Below are 20,788 nucleotides of genomic sequence, written 5' to 3' on the forward strand. Positions count from 1 at the left end.
GCCTCCACATTCTGAAATTACTTTCACAATAGATTTCCTGCAGGATCTGAAACCGGAAGTTTTCACCAAGATATATGGCATCTATGAAGAATCTCTTTGTGACAAATTTGTCTTTTTCTCTCCAAGGACTCAGTTAAATTTTTATTTCAAATGTAGTTCTATCTACCACACTACATTTTGGGTTTTAAGCACTAGACAAGAAGATTAAGGAAGGAAATAAAATCCTCATAGCTTTCTCTATTGTATGCAAATCAGTTGTCTGCTTTCCCTGAATTTATTAGAAAAACTATTCTTCAGTGTAGTAGTAGTTTCTCTATGGTAAGCCCAATATTTATACTGAAAAGCTTAGGTGGAAATCTAATGTAATCTTTAATACCTTACATACTGAGATAGCTACTAAAGAGCTGTCTCCGTTACACCAGGGACTGCAAAAGCCAGAGTGTCCACTCCCACATTAAATATCATATCCTTTGGTTCCAAAGATGCTTTAGCTTGCACTGTGTTTCTAAATGAACTTCAAATAACCACTGTGCCACTCTTGCATTAAGCAGTGAATTTCACAATGCAAATGGTGGGGAAGCCCCAGGACACAGCAAAGGCAGATAGATCAGACAAACCTATGTGCTTTTTTTTAATGGCTCTGCCCCCTTCCACACATGGTCAGTTCACACTTGCAGCCCCAGTTTTTTGGCACTGAACTTCCTACAATCTGACTCCAGAGCATGTGCCTGCTGGATTTTGTGTCTTTATACTAAATGCTCGTCTGCCTTTAAATTTCAGTAATCCTATTTTCTACACGTGGCACGGCAACTTCCCATATAAAATTCAGAATAGTACGTGATTAATAAATTAAACATTCTGTCTCCTAGTCAAGGGATCTATTTCCAACAATTTTTCTAATGATCTTCACTTACCTTGTATTTTCAGCTTTTTGCTAGTTTTCAGTGGGTTTTAAATTAGACACTGAGAGATTTCTATACAGAAATAACCCAGTCTTACTACTACATTGTACCAAACACCAACTTCTAAGCTGTACATAACTTCCCATCAAAAATCTCTGTTGCTTTGCTTGTTCTAAGTCCCTCATTCAGTAGCTAACCCAGATTTCCCCCCTCCATGATACATCTGGGCATGTCATACTTGCGTTACTCTTCGCCTAACACCCTTCGGCTCTGCCTCTAAGGTCACAACCATTTCCACTTCTGACAATGTGCTGTGAGCAGTGATGACTTCATGTCATTTCTGATCTGCACAAGGATGAAATTTCCTGCCAAATTAACTAATTCCTAGAAACCAGCTGCACAGCTCTCCTAACTCTATCCAAGGATGCGACTGCACCCAAGATCCCCTACTGAACCTGTCACCAAACCTTTCCTCAGTACTTACCTTTTCTCCCTACAGCAGCATTCACACAAGCTACTTTATCCCTGTGTCTTAGCACTGGGCCACCTCCACAAACTTTCACCAGGATGCTGCCTAAGACTCCTTTATGTCATGTTAACCAACATGCTGGAGCACTCCACGTTGAACTAAGCAATTTCTTCTAGTTTACTGTCCCTTTAATTTTTTGTTCTGTTTTCTTTAAACAGGAGTTTTCCACACTTTTGATGTCAGGCAAGGCAAACAGGCTGGTTTCATACTTTGCCATTTTGGTACCCATTTTGATAGCATCTGTACACCCATCACTACTTGTCTGCTCATCCTCTCCTTCTGAATCATACAATCGATTACAAAACTATTGTCACCTGTTTTGCTGATGCATTTGTGCAACAGTATTATTTGTGAAAATATTATTTTCAGGAGCAAAAATAAAAATAATAATAAAGTGCTCAAAAATGGACTTTGTGCATTGGAAAGCACTTTATCAGGTTTACTATTTTTCTGGCACTATCAGTTCCCATTTTTTGAAGTGGGGTTTTCATACAACAAGCAAGAGAATATCAATTTGCATAGAAATAAAAATGTAAGTGGAGGACTACTCAAGCTGACAGGGCAACTGCGGTACACATTAAAAGAAGCTCCTTCACCTTAAAATACTTTTAAAAAAAAAAATCTGTCTAGGTTTGAAGTTCGTAATGTCTCAACATCTTTTTTAGTTTTGCTGGGATAAACACTATCTTTTCCTAAAAATAGCTGTCAAGTTCCTCTTGTCTTTTCCATTACACTTGCTACGTGAATGAGAAGTTACTTCCTCAAAGTTAAAAGCTGTGAATAAATACGCCTCAAGTCAGCTGCGTCTGTAACGAAATCCATCCCCAAAATGGTCCTGTGGTTAAAAGATGGAGAGTGGGGACGGAAGAAGGGCTCTGTATAAGAAGGATTCTGTGTAAAACTGCAATGCTGGTTTTCTGGGACACTGACCATGCCATACACCTCCCCAACACAAGAGAAAAGTGAAGAGCAACACTGACCATTCAAACTGACAAGACACCATGTCTGTTTTCTTTAGCAGTTGATTTAATCAAATGACCATGAACCATCTTTGAAAAAGTTTGATGAACCATCACTCTCACAGCACTTTTAGAATTACTTTAATTTTCAACCAAATAAAAGGCAGCACTGCTGCTTCCTCTACTTCTCCCAGCTCCTGCCACACTCCTTGCCGTCCTGTCAGATCAAGTGCTTGTGCAGCAGTGTGAGGAGGTAGACAGTGAACTGACTCGCTATTAAAAAGCCACCTCAGCGGTTTTTTTGCTAGTTTAATATTACCCTTGTTCATTCTCCTTATCTGGCCCACCATGCAGCCAAATTTCTGTACCAGAACATGGTAAGAAGAAAAACAGGAAAGATGGCTCTTTTTTGGTGGCAGTGCTAGCTTAACATCTTTCTGAAACTACAGTCCCAGGCTAACCTTTCAACGTTTATTACTTTTATTTTCCACTACTCTATTTGCTTAATAGCTGCCAGGCATGTGAGTGATTCTTTTGGTGTTCCTAAGGTCACTGGAGCATTTTTTTAATTTAAATAATTTCATGAACACTTCCTGACCTCTTCTGAATTCCCAGAAGTAACCATGACCCATGCAATTTAGGATACCACTATGCTGAGTCAGTAGTCTAACAAAGAATTCCTAGGCCTGAAAAAATACCAGCTCCTATGACTGCAGTTGCAAGATGAAGCAATAATGGCTGACATTGCATCTTACAGCTTTTGCAGAGCTAGATAACAGACTATATAGATCAGGGACATCTGGAATCTGGCAGGATTCTAACCAAGTCTACACAAGGTACACATGGTGCTAAATGAAATAGGCAAATACAAAACCACAGCATTTTAAGTTATTTAAAATGAATGGAATATCTGGTGCTAAGGACTGACGGTTGTGTGAAGGTACTTTAATTTGCTATTTTACCACTGAAATATCCCAAATAAACACATGACAGAGGATGATAGCCAACAGGAAAATACATGACCTAGTATATAAAAAAGAGCTGCTTAAATGTTTATGATAGTTTAAATTCAAGCTAGTGGACAGCTGGGACACTACTGTACCCTTTTTGATAACTAAACACAGTGTTATCCCTGTCATCTACTGTAGCACACTACTCAAGAAAGCTGAGCAATGAGCACAGTGTCAGGCTGAGCACTGTACGGGTACAAACCTGACGAAGTCTGATCCCTAGAGAAAACAGTATGTGAAACAGATTCTGGAGCAGCCAAGTATTTCTGGGGGAAAGCAGAGGTATCCTGGGCTGTCCCAGGTGGCCTGGGGTCCTTGCAAGTACCAGTGCTCTCTGCAATAGTCTGTGGAGTACAGTGACAGATTTATGGAGATGCAGCCACTGCAGATGCTATAGTAACAGCTAAAACCATGAGGGGCTTCACTGGACTGATACAGCCCTGACAGAGAACCATGCTAGTGGCACTACACCCCTGCTGACTTTAAAACTCATTCCCAGCTAATTTGGGCATCTGCAGGGAGCTACTTCTCCCATGAGAACCTCGGCTCAGCCTCTGCTTCAGTTTCTAAATAAAGTCAGCGCTGAAGTTAGGAAATAATGGCTCTTGCTGTGTGACAGATAATAATAACCTTATATTGCAATCTTGCACTTGGGGCCAAGAATCAGCAGTCAGCCACTTGTCAGCACTTCCATGTTTCAGTCCCTTGTCAAGCACAACCAACTTACCAATGAGACTGGAAACTAACCATCATCAGTGACATGCTTTGCATTTTTAAAGAAGATGATATTACAAACTAACACCAAGCAAGAAACAGGAACAAACATGTATTTGCAATTGAAAAAAGGAATGCAAAAAGATATAGAATAGGAACTACTGAAAACTACTTGTGCATCTTAACTATGAAATAACATTAGAAAGCAGTGAGATAACCATAAAAAAATATGGTAAACAGTACAATACATCACAACACACCACTAACAACAGCACAACTTGCCATGCTGCGAGCACCTTGATAATGGTAGAGTAGACTGCAAAGGAGGAAGTTCTGAAATAAGATAAAACATGCATGAATTATTCAATTAATAAAATTTAGGAAACTTCTTGCCAGTGGAAACGAGAACTATACCTCTGCAGGCACAGTATCTTGTTACTCAAGTTATTGCACCTACATTATGTAGGAATCTAAAAACTGAAAGCCTACATAGCTAATAATGCCATACTGCTCAGAATAATCCAAGCCATGCACTATCAACACTGCCTGATACCTCTATGTGTTTTTCAAATCTAGTTATAGCTAGCAAAGCAAACTTCCCTAACTTCAGGGGCTTTTAACCAGATGAATTGAAGTCTTTCACACTGCGTGTGAAAAATAACTAAAATGAATGCAGCAACAAGTTTAGTCCAGGCATGTCACTTCTCGGGAGAAAGTTTTTAAAGCCTATCAATTCCTGGAAATAAAATGTTTCATAGAATCTATCACAGATCATAAAACAGCACAAACAATGTGCCTTAGGGGCAATACTTTCATATGGTTTCTTGTCACTTGTAGCCAACAGCAAAGCTTTACTTAAAGCACTCTGGACTTTGCATATGTGCACACAGGACGGGGACCACAATGAGACAACAGCTGAAAAATACCTGTGCAAAGCAACGAAAAGATATTAGCTTGCACAGCCCAAGTATACTCTCTTGACCCCAAATTTTCATCCCAGATAGGGTTATGTTTTACATTCCACAACAGTAGCCCTGCATTGCTCCTTTGCTGTCATTGTCACTACCACAGAATAGGAAGTCTGACTCTCCTATCACAGCTGACAGATACGAGGCGTAGATACCCCAAGCTAGGCACTGGGACGTGTACAGTGACCCCAACTGTTCGCTCCAAGGCTCAGTCTCAGATGAGCCACCCTGCTCATCTTCTGCCATTCCTGAATCACAGAAAGCTGAGACGGGACACAGGAGAAAGGTTGGTCTGTTAATTTCCAAACCAAGTTAGCCATGCTGTTTCATCTGTAAGCTGCTCAGAATGTTCATCAGTGACTGCTCTCCCACGTCTCTTCAGATTCTATATGAAAAGGTCATCTTCTGTCTCTTCTCTGTCCCGGGGTCAGCATCCAACAGTGCCCCTTAAATTTCAAACCAAACGTTGTCACAATTTTCTCCATGCTGCTCTGCCAATTTCCAAATACAAATCCAGATTTAAATCTTTCATTAAAACAAGTGTCCTCTGTCTGCAAGAAACCTGAAAACAGTTAGCCTGCCAGCAGACATCCAAATAATGCATCTTCCCTTGCATTGTTCTTTTTTTTTAGTTATCTGTTACCTTGTTTCATACATATATATACACACACACACAAGTGTACATATAGTTAGCTCCTTGATGCAGTGCTGTATTTTGGTTCAGTGTTTTTACAGCATGGGCCATAAATGGGATTCCTAGAGTTAAATGTATGTCATACAAGAAGACATCCACCTAGGCAAACAGAAGATGCCCAGAGTATAGAATTAATTCGGAATTACAATTCAAGCGAGAAAGGGATTTCTACAACCGACTTCCACAGCCTGCTCCTGCAGAGCCTCATGATACTCACTAGGATCCCACACAAGTGGTTGGATCCAACTACGCAAAATTGCACAAGCTACATCGAGGCTCAGCATTTGTGCATTTTGCAGAGTACCAGGAAGGAAGAAAGCGTAAGCACTTAGGATAAAAAGAAGATGAGGGGCACTGCACAGTAAATGACAGGAAAAGAAATGATCTCACTGGAATAAGCTATTGGAATATGGGTAGGCAATGAAACCTTAACTGAAAACCAGGGCAGTAAATGACCATAACACAGAAAAAAGTTTAGATTTTAAATACATTAAGTCATTATTCAAACAGGACTTGTAAACAAGATCTGCTTGAAAAGAATGAGGGAGCATCCATTCCACTGTTGCCAAGACAGCATTGAGATCTTTCTTCCAGACAAAAAAAAAATCGTGTCAATGGTTAGTACACTAATCTCAAATGTAGAGCAATGGTAACACCTGTCTCCGTACTCCCGTTCTACAGAATAAGCTTATTTGGGGCGGACTTCCCAGTATAGTTACAACTACAAGAGAAACCCCAGAAGAACTAAACTCATTTTATGGCACCAGACAGATGATACAGTAATTTTAAATTGCACTGTTTGTTTCATTATTTCCCTTACTATCTAAAAGTATTTATATAAAAGGATATTGAATCCAAAAGCATGGCACCATAATGCAAGGATGGATGCTCACACATTAGACAACTACCCCTCATCCAAACGCAGCGTATTCATCAGCTCCACAACTAGCTATATTCCATGCACATTAAGTGTCTCTCCACTTTCAGTATTAAGAATTATTTTTCCTCAGAGGAAAACAATCATAAAACTAAAATGCTAGAGAGAATCATCATTTTTCCATGTGTTCTCGACGGGTTGTATGTATAAAATAACATATTGCTTTGAATAATTAAAAGGAACCTTTACCAAGTAGACATCTTTCCCCTAGCATGGGATAGAGTCTTTCTTGCCTGCTTCCAGAAGAAATTTGTTAAACCACTGAAGATCACACACCCCCAAGTTTCCTTGTGGCTGCCACCCACATGTCCAGCACAGACTGGTGTCTTCTCCTCCCTCTCTAAACTGAAAGCAGTGCCTTTCAGCACAGTGGAGCTTACCTGAGGGTAAAAATTATCAGGTATTTATTTTCAAGAAAGACTACTTTTAAAGGAATTGTGTATTATCTGAGACACTACTTATGCATATGCAGATATGGTATTTAAACTCAAAGAATAAATATTTTGCTCAATTCGAGTTTCCTGTGCCATTAATTTTTTATGCCTCATTTTGGGTTTGTGTCATATGTTGCATGCATATTTTAACCTTAATAGGCTGAGAAGTATGTTCTTGTGCATATTTGTGTAAACTGTGTACTGATTATACACCAATTAGCTGATCTTAAAAATGAAAAACATTTTTTTTTGTGCTAGCTATAATTTCTCTGAAGTTGGCAGTATTTGCAAGGGAACACCAAAGCCTGTCTGTGCAGAAGGCCTGAACGTATAAACAGCAGAGAGATAATCCAACCAGAAGACAAATGAATGCCTTCAAACTTCCTGAGTTTGAAAGGAAAACCAAATCTGAGCATACTGAGGGTCAGACACCTCGTCAAACACGACTGGCACAAGACAAAGGCAGTTGTTTGCACTAGGTTTAATAACAAATTTATTGAAGGAAGTTTTGATGTTTGCCCTTCTGTTGAAAAATATGACTAGAATCATAGCTAACACATTAATATAAAAATTACTTAATACAAAACTCAGAGCCAATACACTCATAATGCTGAGTTGCCATCAGCTTGTCTGTTTAATAAATGGAGTGTCTTTTTGTATCCAAATAATCATCCAACTATTGAATCAAATGATGAAGCATTTATCTTGTGAAATACCCTTCCCCTTTCTCCAATTTACAAAAACAGAGTTAAATCTCAGTTTTGCATACAACAGACTTGTTATTTATTCAAACATAAACGTATTGTGTCATCAAACCTACTTTCACAAAACTCTCCCTTTTAGGATAGGATGCAAATTCTCTTTATTATTTAAACACAGGGTGGAGGTAAAACAAATCATTCTCAAGAGAACTAGAAAAAAACATTTCCTTGCTTTGAGTGTTTGGCGCTGATTAAGAACATGTAACACAGGATGAGCTGTTCCAGATTTGCTGGCTTGAATAACCTCAATGCAGACTGCATTTATAGTTTATATAAAACAAATACATCTGGCAAGGCAACATATCTTTTCCTAAAGTATGTTTACTTGTATAACAATTTTCATTGGTTTACTTACAAAATGCAGCCTATCAACTCCAGTTTTGCAATTTGGCCTATGCAAGTGGGCTCCTATTCCCAGACACACAAAACAGGGTAACAAATAGGATACTTAAAAATAGGATACTCAAAAATCAGAACAAAATGGTCCTAAAATAAGCCATAGCCATTTAACAGTGAAGCTTACTGCGTGCAAGTTTCCATCATATCCCTTTATACCTGGATGAAGATTGCACTGAATTTAGAACAGATCTGAAACAGTTGTACGATTTCAGATCTGTTTATAGACTTTGAAAGTTAACTTAGAAAAGATGGAATTTTACCATCTTGGAAAAGAAAAAAAAATATCTTTCAGTGTTTTCCTGTTCCAAGACCTGACTGTAATTTTCTTATGTTATTAAATAATAGTAACGATAGCAATAATTTTGTTTTTTTCAAACAGTCTGAAAATGTTCTCAGGGAAGAAAAGGCTTTCCCTTCCTGTTATTACCAGGGTGCACAATATCAATTCTAAGCAGAAAAAAAGGATTTTTTAAATTTTTTTTTTTAAGTCAGCTTTACAGAGGTTTTATAACAATAGTTCTATATGCCAACCAAAAATTCTGGAGCAGTGAAAAGATACACTAAAAGACCCACACCTGGCAAGGAAAGGATTTTCTTGGCATATAAACTGTAGGAAGAAACAAAAGAATGATCCCTCCCCGGTTCTGGCAAAGGATATGCAAGCCAGCTACAGCTGACATTCATACAGCTTCAGAAATGTCGTTCAGTGCCTCAGCCTTTTTCCCTAGACAGGGGCTGATATTGCAGCACCTGAAGCACCCATCAGAACTAGCCTAGAGCTGCTGCAGCCCTGGGAACTGTAAGGGAAAGCACAAGGACTTTATGTTTCCCTAACCCCATCTCTATGCTTGAGCAAATGGTCCTTTTTTGAGCCTTTCAGAGGTGAAGCATGAAATCACTGGAATGTTGTATAAAAATGCTCGGTTGCCTAGATGTTAATTGTCATCGCTGCTGATGCTGTAACAGATCTCAACATCTTTATGAGGCAGGTATAAACCCAGGTTTTGGCAAAATGAGGCACAGACACTTGAAATACCTGGAAGCTATGAATAAATTTGGATATGCCACAGCAATAAATCAGAAAAAAAACCCTCTATCTGAAAAATCAATACCTATTAAGATACCTGACCTTGGCAATTAAACTGTGGTAATTTGGCCAACAGAGTTTAAGTGATTTAGCAAAAGTTACACAGCATCTCTGAGGCAGAATTAGAAAATAAATCCTTTATTTCTCAGGTGTAGCTCTAACTTATAGAACATACTTACAACCCTGTAAGAGAGGAAATACTACAAATAGTAACTCTCACAAATACATCAAGGCCAAGTGCAACAGAGTTTCCTCAATTATGTCGACCGCAGCAGTCATTTCTACTGTTTGTTCTGTTAGGTCACTATTATTTGTGGTCCGCAACAAACATTAAAGGATGAGAAAAAGCTTTTACTGCCCCAGTGAAAAGATGACAAAACCAAATCCTTCCATCTTCTTCTGGTCTTTATGACAAAAACCTGAATGATTCACAGATAGTGACCTACAACTAATAATACTGCAATCAGTTGCCACCCTCACTATCTAATGGAAGTACTAACTCAGGTAGGCTACTATAGGTTGCATTACACCAACTTTAAACTGTTCCTAGATTACATATGTAATCCAACGCAGGAATGTCCATTACTTATTTGATGAAATAAGCCTTTACAAGAGACATTTCAATTTACACTGATTTTATTATAAGAGCCCCTAATTTCAATATAGTGCTTAGAAATAATTAGCATGAACAAACAAGATATGAAGTTGGATCCTAAATATCTTTTTTATTCAGAAATCCATTCTTTTCCTCTTAGCTACTTAGATGTTTATTCCAGATAATTTAGCTATTTTCCTTCAATATCAATGTTGGACACTCATCAATATTCCTCAAGGAAAAACTCTCTACAAGCCAGAAGCTCAAGAGGCAAGATTCTTCTGCTCAAAATGTAAATACCTGCTAAAGTGCTGCCACTTAAATTAGGCCAAGCAAGTTAAGAGGTAAAACAATGCAATGTAACACCACAGCAGTAGAAAAGCACTTATCATCATCTTGGTAACAGAAACAATGCAGCAGCACAGAATTCTTCACTCCCACGTCACTGGATCTGCTCTGAAGTTACAAGCAGTAAGATTACATTGCCCAAGCAAATAAATAAATAATATTGTCTACTATTTTTACCGCTGAACAATGCCTAAAGACCTTTAGATGCATCCCCCTCCTCCTCACCTCCTAACAACAAGGAGGAAAAAAACCAAAAAGTAACCTCTTTCAGGTCAGGCCACATTCTGTGATCAGTAAACAGACTGAGGCAGGGTTTAATAAAAAATCACAGCACAAGAACACTTAAAGAAAATAATCCCTGTGGCATTTAGGGCTCCCTCTTCAGTAAAATATTGCAACACTTTCCACAAGGAGATTTGCCACATAGATCTTAGAAGACTCTTTATTACTGAACAGAACAGTAACTACTTGTTTAGCTGTTCTCACTTAAACAAGGCTACTTTAACACCATGCTCAAATAGACCCCAGAAAACAAGAGGGGAAGCTTGGCCTTGTTATGTTCCATGCATCCTCAGCTGTCCTGCTGGAGTACAGCATGCTGCAACTGCTTGCTCTGCAGCAATGGAAACAGCTGTGGAGAAGCAGCCAAAATGAAAAATTTACTAACCCTGACACTATGTAGAGGTAGCCATAAGAAGTGCAATCCCCACCAACGAAATCCAATGCAAAAACATCCTAGTATGAAATCTGCTATTTCTAAACCTAATCCCTTCCTCAAGCTACAGATCTTCATGTCAGTCTTGGCTTCTCTCTTTTCAATAAATACGAAGTTTTGTATTCTCCAGCTACAGACAGAAAAAGAAAACTTTCTCTCCTGAATCCTTTAAAGCTTCTGAGCCAGAGGGAAGAAAGAGAAGGAGAAAGACTGTGCTCTAAGTATCATATTTGGAGTGTTATCCCCTTGTGACTGAACCGAATCTATGCATCTGCCACAACAATTATCCTTCTCCAAACAGCAGCTGAAGCAATATGGAACAGAGTCGGTCCCTAGATAATTTCCCAACTACTCATATGGTTCTGTATGGCAGCCATGAAAAAGAATAGTTCTTCGTAATTTCATTCTGCTGTTGCTTGAAAAACCTATGACCCAAACCAGAAATGCTGGACGCATCTCCAGATCCAAGATGACATTGCAAACTCAAAAGACAAAGCTTTCCAAGATTTATTTCCAATTTTTTTCCTTCAGAGGACATCAATCCTTGCAAAAGAGGTGGAGATTACTCCCCCTCATATTCTAAAGGAAGTCATACATTTTGCAGAAATTATTAAATCTTCCTCACTTGCAGTTGCAAACCTTAGGTTTAAGGCCTCTAGTCAAACTGCAGCTCAAATACAATATTCGCTGATAACACAGAAGGGGAAACCTCCGTATGCATAGTCCTCACAGTACAGAAGACATGCCAAAATGGAAATTACATTACAGCAATGATTAATCACAGCAGATTATTCTGTACAAAACAGCAAGCAAGAAACCATCCAGTGAATTCTCCAGGAAAAAATACAGCCCATCTCTTCCACATAGCCATTTGTCCTCTCACAAACAAATGGGAGCATAAACATAACCTAAAGAAAAATCCATCTTTCATATTGCCAATTTTTTGTTTTGTTCTGATATTTCTGAGAGCAGGACTGGGAGCTAGGGAAAGAGACAGAAGATCTGGAGGCTTTCATTTTAGCAACTCAAAACTCTACATAGGAATCTGCATTGGGAATCAAGCCAGACATGAAGAGTACACATTCCAGTCTGAAACAGAAGACAGTGACAGACACTTCCCAGGAAACTAATGTGTTAAGCTTTATGTTTTCCACTTTTTTTTTTTTTTTTTTTGGGGGGGGGGGGGTGTTTCTGGGTTTTTTTAATTTTTCTTTTTGAAGTTCTCTGTCAATAACCAGTCTGTCCCAGATAGAACTTGAGTATGTGAATGTGGACTGACACCGCTGTGCAAAAACCTCCATATATGCAAGCTGTCAGTTCCTTACTTTAATAAGCTTTAGTAATCTCCACATACAGCTTTCCTTAATTAAATGTATCAAGGAAAGATTTCTTTAAGAAGAAAGGGATGTCTGTGCAAATTAATGTGGAATTATTAGACATAATACATGCATCCATATGCCAGTCTAAGAGGACAATGAGACATATTTTTTCCTTTTTATTCCTGCTATGTCTTTACAGTTAAATAGGCTCTGGTTATATTTCTAGAAACAAGCGAGGTTTAAATTTTGTTCTTTTAAAGGTCTGAATTTAATCCGCATTTAAGCTTCTATATACCATACCTTTTTTGTGGGTTCTAATAATTGTCTCAGACAACAATAAAGGGCTTCCATTGGAAACTTCATTTATAGGCTTCTCTGGTGGTTTGTTGGCAGTATTTTCTTTCTTCATGTCCTTCTTTATTTCCTGCAGAAGAAGAGGCAGGTGGAGAGGGAGAAGAAAAAGAAGAAACAGTTAAAAAAGGTATTACAGAATATTCTAAACTTAAACTCCCAAGACTTCTTAAAACTTCTATGTATACATCCCTGTCCATTCTAATGACATGTCAAAGACTCTTTGGAAGTTGAAATGCTACAAAATGAAAGTCATTCTTGGCAATTAGTCCAACAAATACTAGGTTTTTTCTTTCTAAAAGAAGTTGATTCCTTATTTATGCGTGAAAATAACCTTGCAAATCTCTTACTAAAAAGACTTCTCAGTTTATCCACCAATTAGCTGTACATTTCACGAACAGGGCAGAACTGGGTACAGTGCTCCTGATGCAAAGGCAACTAAGTCTGCTTCCCCTCTGTCGAGAAGCCCACAGAAACAACAACCATAGCAGGAAGAAAAACATTAACTAGGAAAATATGATAAATGTTACCATAATTGGCAGAAGCATATAGAGACCCTGCTGTCAGAGCCGTTGCTAATACTGACACATTTTGCAGCTGATTGCCTTTTAAGGTGATCGACTTCTTTGGCAACACACAGAAAATATATATGGTGGAGTTTCATGAAAGTAAACCCACAGAAAACACCTTCCCAAGACTTCACAGTTAGTGCTTGAGAAGATGCACTATATCTCTCTATCAGCTTCTTAGGCAGACCTTAAAGGCCTAACTGCTTTGCTCTCTATACCTACTTTGCCAAAGCATCCAAAATATCATAGCCTTTCATATATCTTATATTGAAACACTGAGGTAGACAAGTAGCATTACCTCCACTTTACAGACAGGTAACCAATGCACAAAAGAGGCTAAACCATTTGCATACAACCATGTATCTAAAAATAAGGAAAAAATACGTTATGTTTTGGCTCCAAGCTTTGTCCTAGGTCAGGGTCGCAGAGCCACTCGGGCTGGGAGGGACCTCAGAAAATCTCTACTCTGATTTCCAGTTCAAAGCAGGGCCACCTCTGGGGTCAGAGCAGGCTGTTCAAGGCTTTTGGCCAGTCAGGTCTTGAAAACCTCCACAGACAGAGGCCACACAAAGCTCATGAGCAACCTGCTACACTGCTTGACTGCCCTTATAGCGACAAAAATTTTCCTTATACCCAGCCTGAAACTTGCTTTTCAAGTCCCATCTGCTCTCTCCTGTCCTCTCCACCAGGCACCACTGTGAAGAGCCTGGCTCTGTCTTCTGGATAACCTTCTTACATGTATTTAGAAGGTCCCCCCAAAGCTGTTTCTTCTCCAGGCTAGATAAGCCCATGTCCCTCAGCACCTCCTCACAGGGCATATGCTCCAGCTCCCACAGCCACAGAACTTGCTCCAGTTTATCAATGTCTTTCTTTTAAACAAAATCTATATCCCATCCACAACAGCCCAGGATGCTGTTGGCTGCGTTAGATGCCAGGGTGCAAGACTGGCTCATGTTTAGCTCACTGCCCACAAGGACCCACAGGTCCTTTTAAGCACAATTGCTCCCAAACCCATCAAGCCCTAGCCAGTATACCTGCCAGCAATCCCTCGCTTCCAGGGACAGAACTTTCCCCTTGCTGGATTTCATAAGGTTCCTGTCTGGGTCTCTGTAACGGGTCTGCGTGGCAAGGTTTTGGTAGCAGGGGGGTTACAGGGGTGGCTTCTGTATGAAGTTGCTAGAAGTTTCCCCTATGTCGGATATAGCCAACGACAGCCGGCTTTAAGATGGACCCACCACTGGCCAAGGCCGAGCCCATCAGCGACAGCATTTTTCGCCTCTGTGATAACGTATTTAGGAGAGTGAAAAAGTTGTTGCGCAGCAGTAATTGCATCAAGTGAGAGGAGTGAGAATATGTGAGAGAAACATCTTGCAGACACCAAGAAGGAGGGGGAGGAGATGCTCCAGGCGCTGGAGCAGCGATTCCCTTGCGGCCTGTGGTGAAGACCATGGTGAGGCAGAGGCAGGCTGTCCCCCTGCAGATCATGGGTGGTGGAGCAGTTGACTGCCTGCACCCCATGGAGGGCCCCCACATTGGAGCAGGTGGATACCTGAAGGAAGCTGTGACCCCGTGGGAAGCCTGCACTGGAGTAGGCTCCTGGCCGGACCTCTGGCCCGTGGAGAGAGAGAAGCCCACGCTGGAGCAGGTTTGCTGCCAGAGACCCCGTGGGGGGGGCTTACGCTCGAGCAGTCTGTTCCTGAAGGACTGCACACCATGGAGGAGACCCGCACTGGAGCAGTTCATGAAGGACTGAACCCGAGGGAAGACTCACGTTGGAGAAGTCATGGAGGACCTTCTCCCGTGAGGGGGACCCCACACTGGAGCAGGGGAAATGTGTGAGGAATCCTCCCCCTGAAGAGGAAGGAGCGGCAGAAAACAACAGTGTGATGAACTGACCACAACCCTCATTCCCTGTTTTCCCCCCTGTGCCGCTGTGGGGGGGAGGAGGGAGAAAAATCGGGATCAAAGTTCCGCCCGGAAAAGGAGGGAGGGGTGGGGGGAAGGTGTTTTAAGATTTGGTTTTATTTCTCATTCCTCCTCTCTGAGTTAATTGGCGATAAATTACATTTTTCCTTTAATTGAGTCTGTTTTGCCCGTGATGGTAAATGCTGAGTGATCTCCCTGTCCTTATCTCAACCCCACAAGCCTGCTGTTATTTTTTTTTTTTCTCTCCTCTCTCCTGTCCAGTTAAGGAGGGGGAGTGATAGAGCGGCTTTGGTGGGCACCTGGCATTTTGGCCAGGGTCAACCCACCACAGTCTCTCTGAACAGCAGCCCTGCCTTCAAGCATGTCATCGGCTCCCCTGATTCGGTGTCACCTGCAAATTTGACGAGATCTTCTACATTGAGCAGCCATCAGGGACAGGTGATGGCTTTGGACAAGCTCTTCCCCTTGTAAAACACCTCTACCACTCCTTCACCCTTTCAATTCATACATTCACTGCCCTCTTCCACATCCCAGGGCACTAGCAACCTCCACCACCCCACAGCACTGTACCATACAAAGGAAACACTGCAGATCTTAGGTTTCCAGCATATCAGACATGAGCACTAAACCATAGAAAGCAAATTCCTATTTGAAGTTTCCAAAGCTGTTATTTGAGAACAGCACCAAGCAAAACAAGAATTTCCAAGTCACTCTCTGTAAGATGCACTTTAAACCCGAATTTCATAATTTGTTTTTTTCTAACCTTTTATTTCCCCAGTCCAATTGGTATTTCAAAGCTCAGCTATTACCTACATAACATTAATACAGTCTTCTGTATCTGCACAAGGCATTTACTGTGCATCAGTATTCCATCAGCAGAGATAAAAGTTTTATAAACTGCTGCCCACCGAAGGTACAACGAATCTTTTATCTAGTGCCACCACACAGGTAAAATAGTACCTACAATCCAACTCATGACAGTAACCATCATAACTGAAATAACAAATGTGAATGAATATGTGTATGAAAGGTGAATTCATCTGTGTGATAGATGCTACTGCTGTTTTAAGAAGAAATGTTGCACACAGTTCTTGTATAAAAGCAAAGTGCACGATAATTTAAGAACACTGCATGCATTTAGAAGTAAATGTTGTTATCATATTCTAAAAAAAATGGACTAGACTAATACATAATTATTCCATAAGCTTTTTTTCACAGCCTTAAAAATATAATAAATGAGTCCACCCAAAGCTTGTTGTATTGAAGCTTTAAATTTATTTTGCAGGTAGGTTACAAACTCACAGTATATTAAAAGATTATCTACAGTTGAAATAGAATTTGTGAGTCAAACAGCACTCTCATGTGAACAGGACCACAAGACAACAGCCTACAGAAGACTCCATCTTGCCCAGACTTGCTTCCTGTGTGTCATTAGTGTGTTGTTTTCCATTCTTTACATCAGAATGTAAGTAAATCCTCAACTCACAAATTTTGAAACAACTGTAAGATGTTTTTTGGTTTTAAAATCCTATCTGCAAATTCAAAAGTGACAAAGAAAATTGTCTGCTCTAACAGACAGCAGTGTTGCACCCTCAAGTCTCCAGATGATTGATTCCGGTGCCTTTGCTGATGCTGACAGCTTTTTGAGGAAGACTTGTTTGGCTCCTGAAAAAAAAGAACAAGAATACAACAAGCCAACTCCCAAACACTGGCATTGTTTGTAGGGTGGGAACTAGTCCACTATTCATGGAAAAAAGACAGACACAAATGTTGAGTGTCCACTAAGCCAAAATTCATATAGAAGGTACAGCCCCTTGCAGTCACCAAAATTGTCTAAGTTTTCTTTCTACCTTTCTAGCACTGGTTTGGGCTACTCTTCATCACTGTTTCCTTTGATGCTCATGAGAAGGGTCATCATTTTTTGTATCTGCTGCCCACAGTAACACGACATGTGATCAACCCCAGCAGCATGAAATTACAGATCAAGGTGGGAATTAAAAGCGTAGATTTCTCTAAACAGTGAAACAGAAATCAAGCTAAAGCCAATTCAGCCCTACCAAGCTAAAGCAAATTCAGCCCTACCAAGCTAAAATCTTACCAGAAACATATTCATACTTAGCAATACCCCCTGGGAAGCCCATATCTAAGCGGCTTAGCACTCATTCTGCAGCAGAGAAGTTATGCCAGCTTTAAGCCACTTGTGCACCTTTCCAATTCCTGGTCTTAGTCTAGGGCATAAGACTTAAAAACATACAAACAAAACCAAAGAAAAGCCCCACACCTTAAGCAGCTTCACCGCTGCAGCCTGCAGCAACCACTAGCGCCGATATCACATCCTCTGTCCTCAACCCTCTTCTCCAGTATGTTGTTTCTGTCTCAACACTGTGTTCTCTTCCATACTGCTCATCCTCGGGGATTTTAGGACTTTTCTTCAGCTGTGGCCCAGACAGAGCCAGGACACTCGCCCTACCCATGACTGTGCTAACACACCTCCTGGTCCATGTCACCTTGCCCTCTCCCATGTGGTGCCTGGGCATGGCTCAGCGAATAACCAGCACACAGGCTGCTCCCAAAGGAAATGTGGAAGAGGCAAGCCTGCAGAGGAAGGGCAGGACAGAGGATTTTGCAAGGTGAGTTGAGGTGTGCCTCTTATCCTCAGGACAAAGAAAGGAACCCTAGTGCTATTAAACTCAGAAATACTGACATAGCCCTTTATATCTATCCCCACTCTTACCTGCTGTAAGAAATAGGTTATTACTCTAAAGCACTATAACACCTAACTGAAAACTGCATTTGTGCTTGAAAAATGGAGTGAAAACAAACACAAACAACTCTGGCCACAAAGGCAGCTCACTTTACTTCACTGCAAAAAAATACACTCAACATGACTACCTTGCATATCTGGTAAATGATGCAATGATAATGGCCCTAAAAGCTTGGTTCTCCATCAGTAATGGTTATAGAAATCTCTCTACATAACCCACTCATTCTAGATTTGCATGGAGCAGAAGCCTACCACATGAGGAAAGAGCAGGCCAATGAACTTCCAAACCCACGTGTACCAAAGGTGGCTCTTGGGAACTTTCTCCAGTGTATAACAAAATCCATTTCTGGTTCTGGTTTCAAGTTGAAGTTTGCAGATATTATTTCTTCTAAAGAAGAAATGCCACGTATGCAAAGAAGTAGAAAGCAGACTTAGGACAGGAAGTCCCCAGTCTGCCACGGGTAGTTCAAGAACAGCTGAATCTAAATGCTGAAGGAGGATGAACAGAAACTAATAATCCAGTTGTATGCTCAGGGACTGCTGTTTCTTGAGGAAGAAGCTTGCGTTTAAAAAGAGAGGAGAAACAAGAAAGGCAAGAGACTTTACTACATTATACTTCTCTAAAATACTGGCAAAAAAATCAACCTAGAATTAGTTGTCTGCCCAGGAAGGACTTTAGTGCACCTCTTGACTGGGATTCTTGCACTGGTTCCTGGTGGTATTTTGACTCAAGCAAATATACTCACACCCTGATCAGATACAACCACCACTCACTGTGGGCCAATCTGCCCTTGAGTAGGATAAGGGGGACCAGACAGATACTGCAGGATGTGCTGAGTCTCCTCGAAAGGACACAGTCTGAGCACCTTCACTAGGAATCCCTATGGCGACACCAGTTGGAGCAGACTCAACGACCTAGAGAGACCTTTCCAGAACCAAGTTCACAAGACAAATGCCCATGGACAGTCCCACACATAGCCTCAGGAGAAGGGGCTCAAAGGGATCCCGAGTGCAGCACTTGGTTCTTCGTCCCACCACAAGCACCTTGCCCACTCCTCCAATACCAAGATGTTTCTGCAGAATGAGCAGCCGTCTCACTCACATGGCCTACCTGCAAAGAGGTAGGCTCTCACAGTGCTAACAGCTTCAAAAATATCTCTAACTCTCATCTTTGGTACTATTTGATACTTGATTTTGGGACAGTGCCTGGCATAAATTTCGCGGGTCAAAATGCTGTATTTTTTCCTAGCCCACACAAAGATAACTACAGGTTATTGGCAGATGAATTTCAAGGGGTGTGCCTTGGGAATGCAGCCGTTAAGTAAACGACTTTACATTTCAACCCCTAAATCTAAAACAGGCCCTCCTGACGCCACAAATTTTAAGACAGCTTCCACCTCCTGTGTATGTGAGTTTCAGAGTGATTCCAGTATGATAAGCAGTTCTTACTCAGAAGAGGCATCCTTGATCTGAGAAATTCCCAAAAAAGTCACTGTGAACTTTAGAAAAACTTTAAACCCGATTTGATGAAATATTACAATTTCAAAGGTATCACAGGAATGTAAACATATTTTAGAGTACTCTGAAGCCCTTTACACTTTGTATACCCTTTTAATATCTAAACCAATTTTGTTTTGTGTAACTAGGCTTCAACCATACTGCATAGATTCCAACAGCCAAATCACATTGAAAAGACTATTTTCTTCTAGCAAACTCTGAAATACGGTTTCTCCAAAGAAACACAAAATCCTAGACAATACTTGAGCTGGTTTTGTTTGGATCTTCTCTAATCCTACCCTACAACAGTATGAGCCACAGAAAATTTGTAATACATTTTTCGTAAGCTCATGAGCTTTAAAATGTTACAAAATATTAACTAATAACATAATATATAGTGTGATGAAACTCCATCACATAGCAAAATACAACATAGTCAATTGTACTCGTACCTTACTAAATGGCTATTTCAACCTAGAAATTAAGAATCTTACATCTTTTTTAAGCCAAAACCTGCTACTGATTGATATGACACATGCCTTGTCAAGCTGAAGAAAGGTAAAAAGAGTGGTTAATGGTTTTCAAAGAGAAAAATCTTTGGCTCACCTGCCATTTTTCTACTGTTGTTTGCAAGACCTAGCTTTGTTTTCAGAAGTTCATCGTTCATTACCTTTCAAGGAAAAAGTCTACTCTATCTGTGCGTCTACATGCTGAAGTTTCCATTCATCTATCAAAAAATTCCTTTAATTTACAGCAAATGCTTGAATTAGGTCAGCCACAAAAGTTATAGTTAGTATCTGTTACCGAGTCTGAAGGAAAGTACAAGAACTTCTGCCATTTTCACTACACCGAAGTTTCAAGATTTCTTTACTCTAGCAGTTCTGACCTTTACAGGAAACCCAGCTGAAAACATTTGAGGAAATTGCTGCAACCCTTTCCATGACTGTAAATGCAATCAAATGCTATTCTGTACTGCTGCAGATATGAAATGCTCCAGCCAACACTTCAATCTTCATAGCTGTTGGGAGTCACAAAAAACTATGAGAAAAATTCACTATCAGACTACAAGGTGATTTATCTATGGCTTCCATGTGCAAAGGGAAAAAAAGTTCTTGCATAATGGAAGGAAGAGGTTTAATCAAAATCAAAGCTTTTTGAAAACAAGACATGTGCATGAAAGAGTTAAAAGCTGAGAAATAATGAGGCTTTCACAAGTCAAAAATCCACAGCCTGTACGTTGCTTGAAGCCAAATATGGGAGTAGGAATAAGAACCCAGAATCATATGCAGCCGGGGGGAAACCACACAACA

General features: G+C 40.3%; 1 protein-coding gene across 1 annotated transcript in view; it reads right to left on the reverse strand.

Annotated features, from left to right (window-relative positions):
• The window catches only part of SH3KBP1 (SH3 domain containing kinase binding protein 1), a 209,237-nt gene that overhangs the window by 137,250 nt on the left and 51,199 nt on the right, over window positions 1-20,788 (reverse strand). The window contains exon 4 of the mRNA XM_086482058.1: window positions 12,672-12,795. Within this exon, the coding sequence (XP_086338184.1) occupies window positions 12,672-12,795 (124 nt within the window). The remainder of the gene's footprint in view (window positions 1-12,671; window positions 12,796-20,788) is intronic.

Source organism: Leptosomus discolor, chromosome 1 (assembly GCF_034619465.1).
Source record: "Leptosomus discolor isolate bLepDis1 chromosome 1, bLepDis1.hap2, whole genome shotgun sequence".
Classification (NCBI taxonomy): domain Eukaryota; kingdom Metazoa; phylum Chordata; class Aves; order Leptosomiformes; family Leptosomidae; genus Leptosomus; species Leptosomus discolor.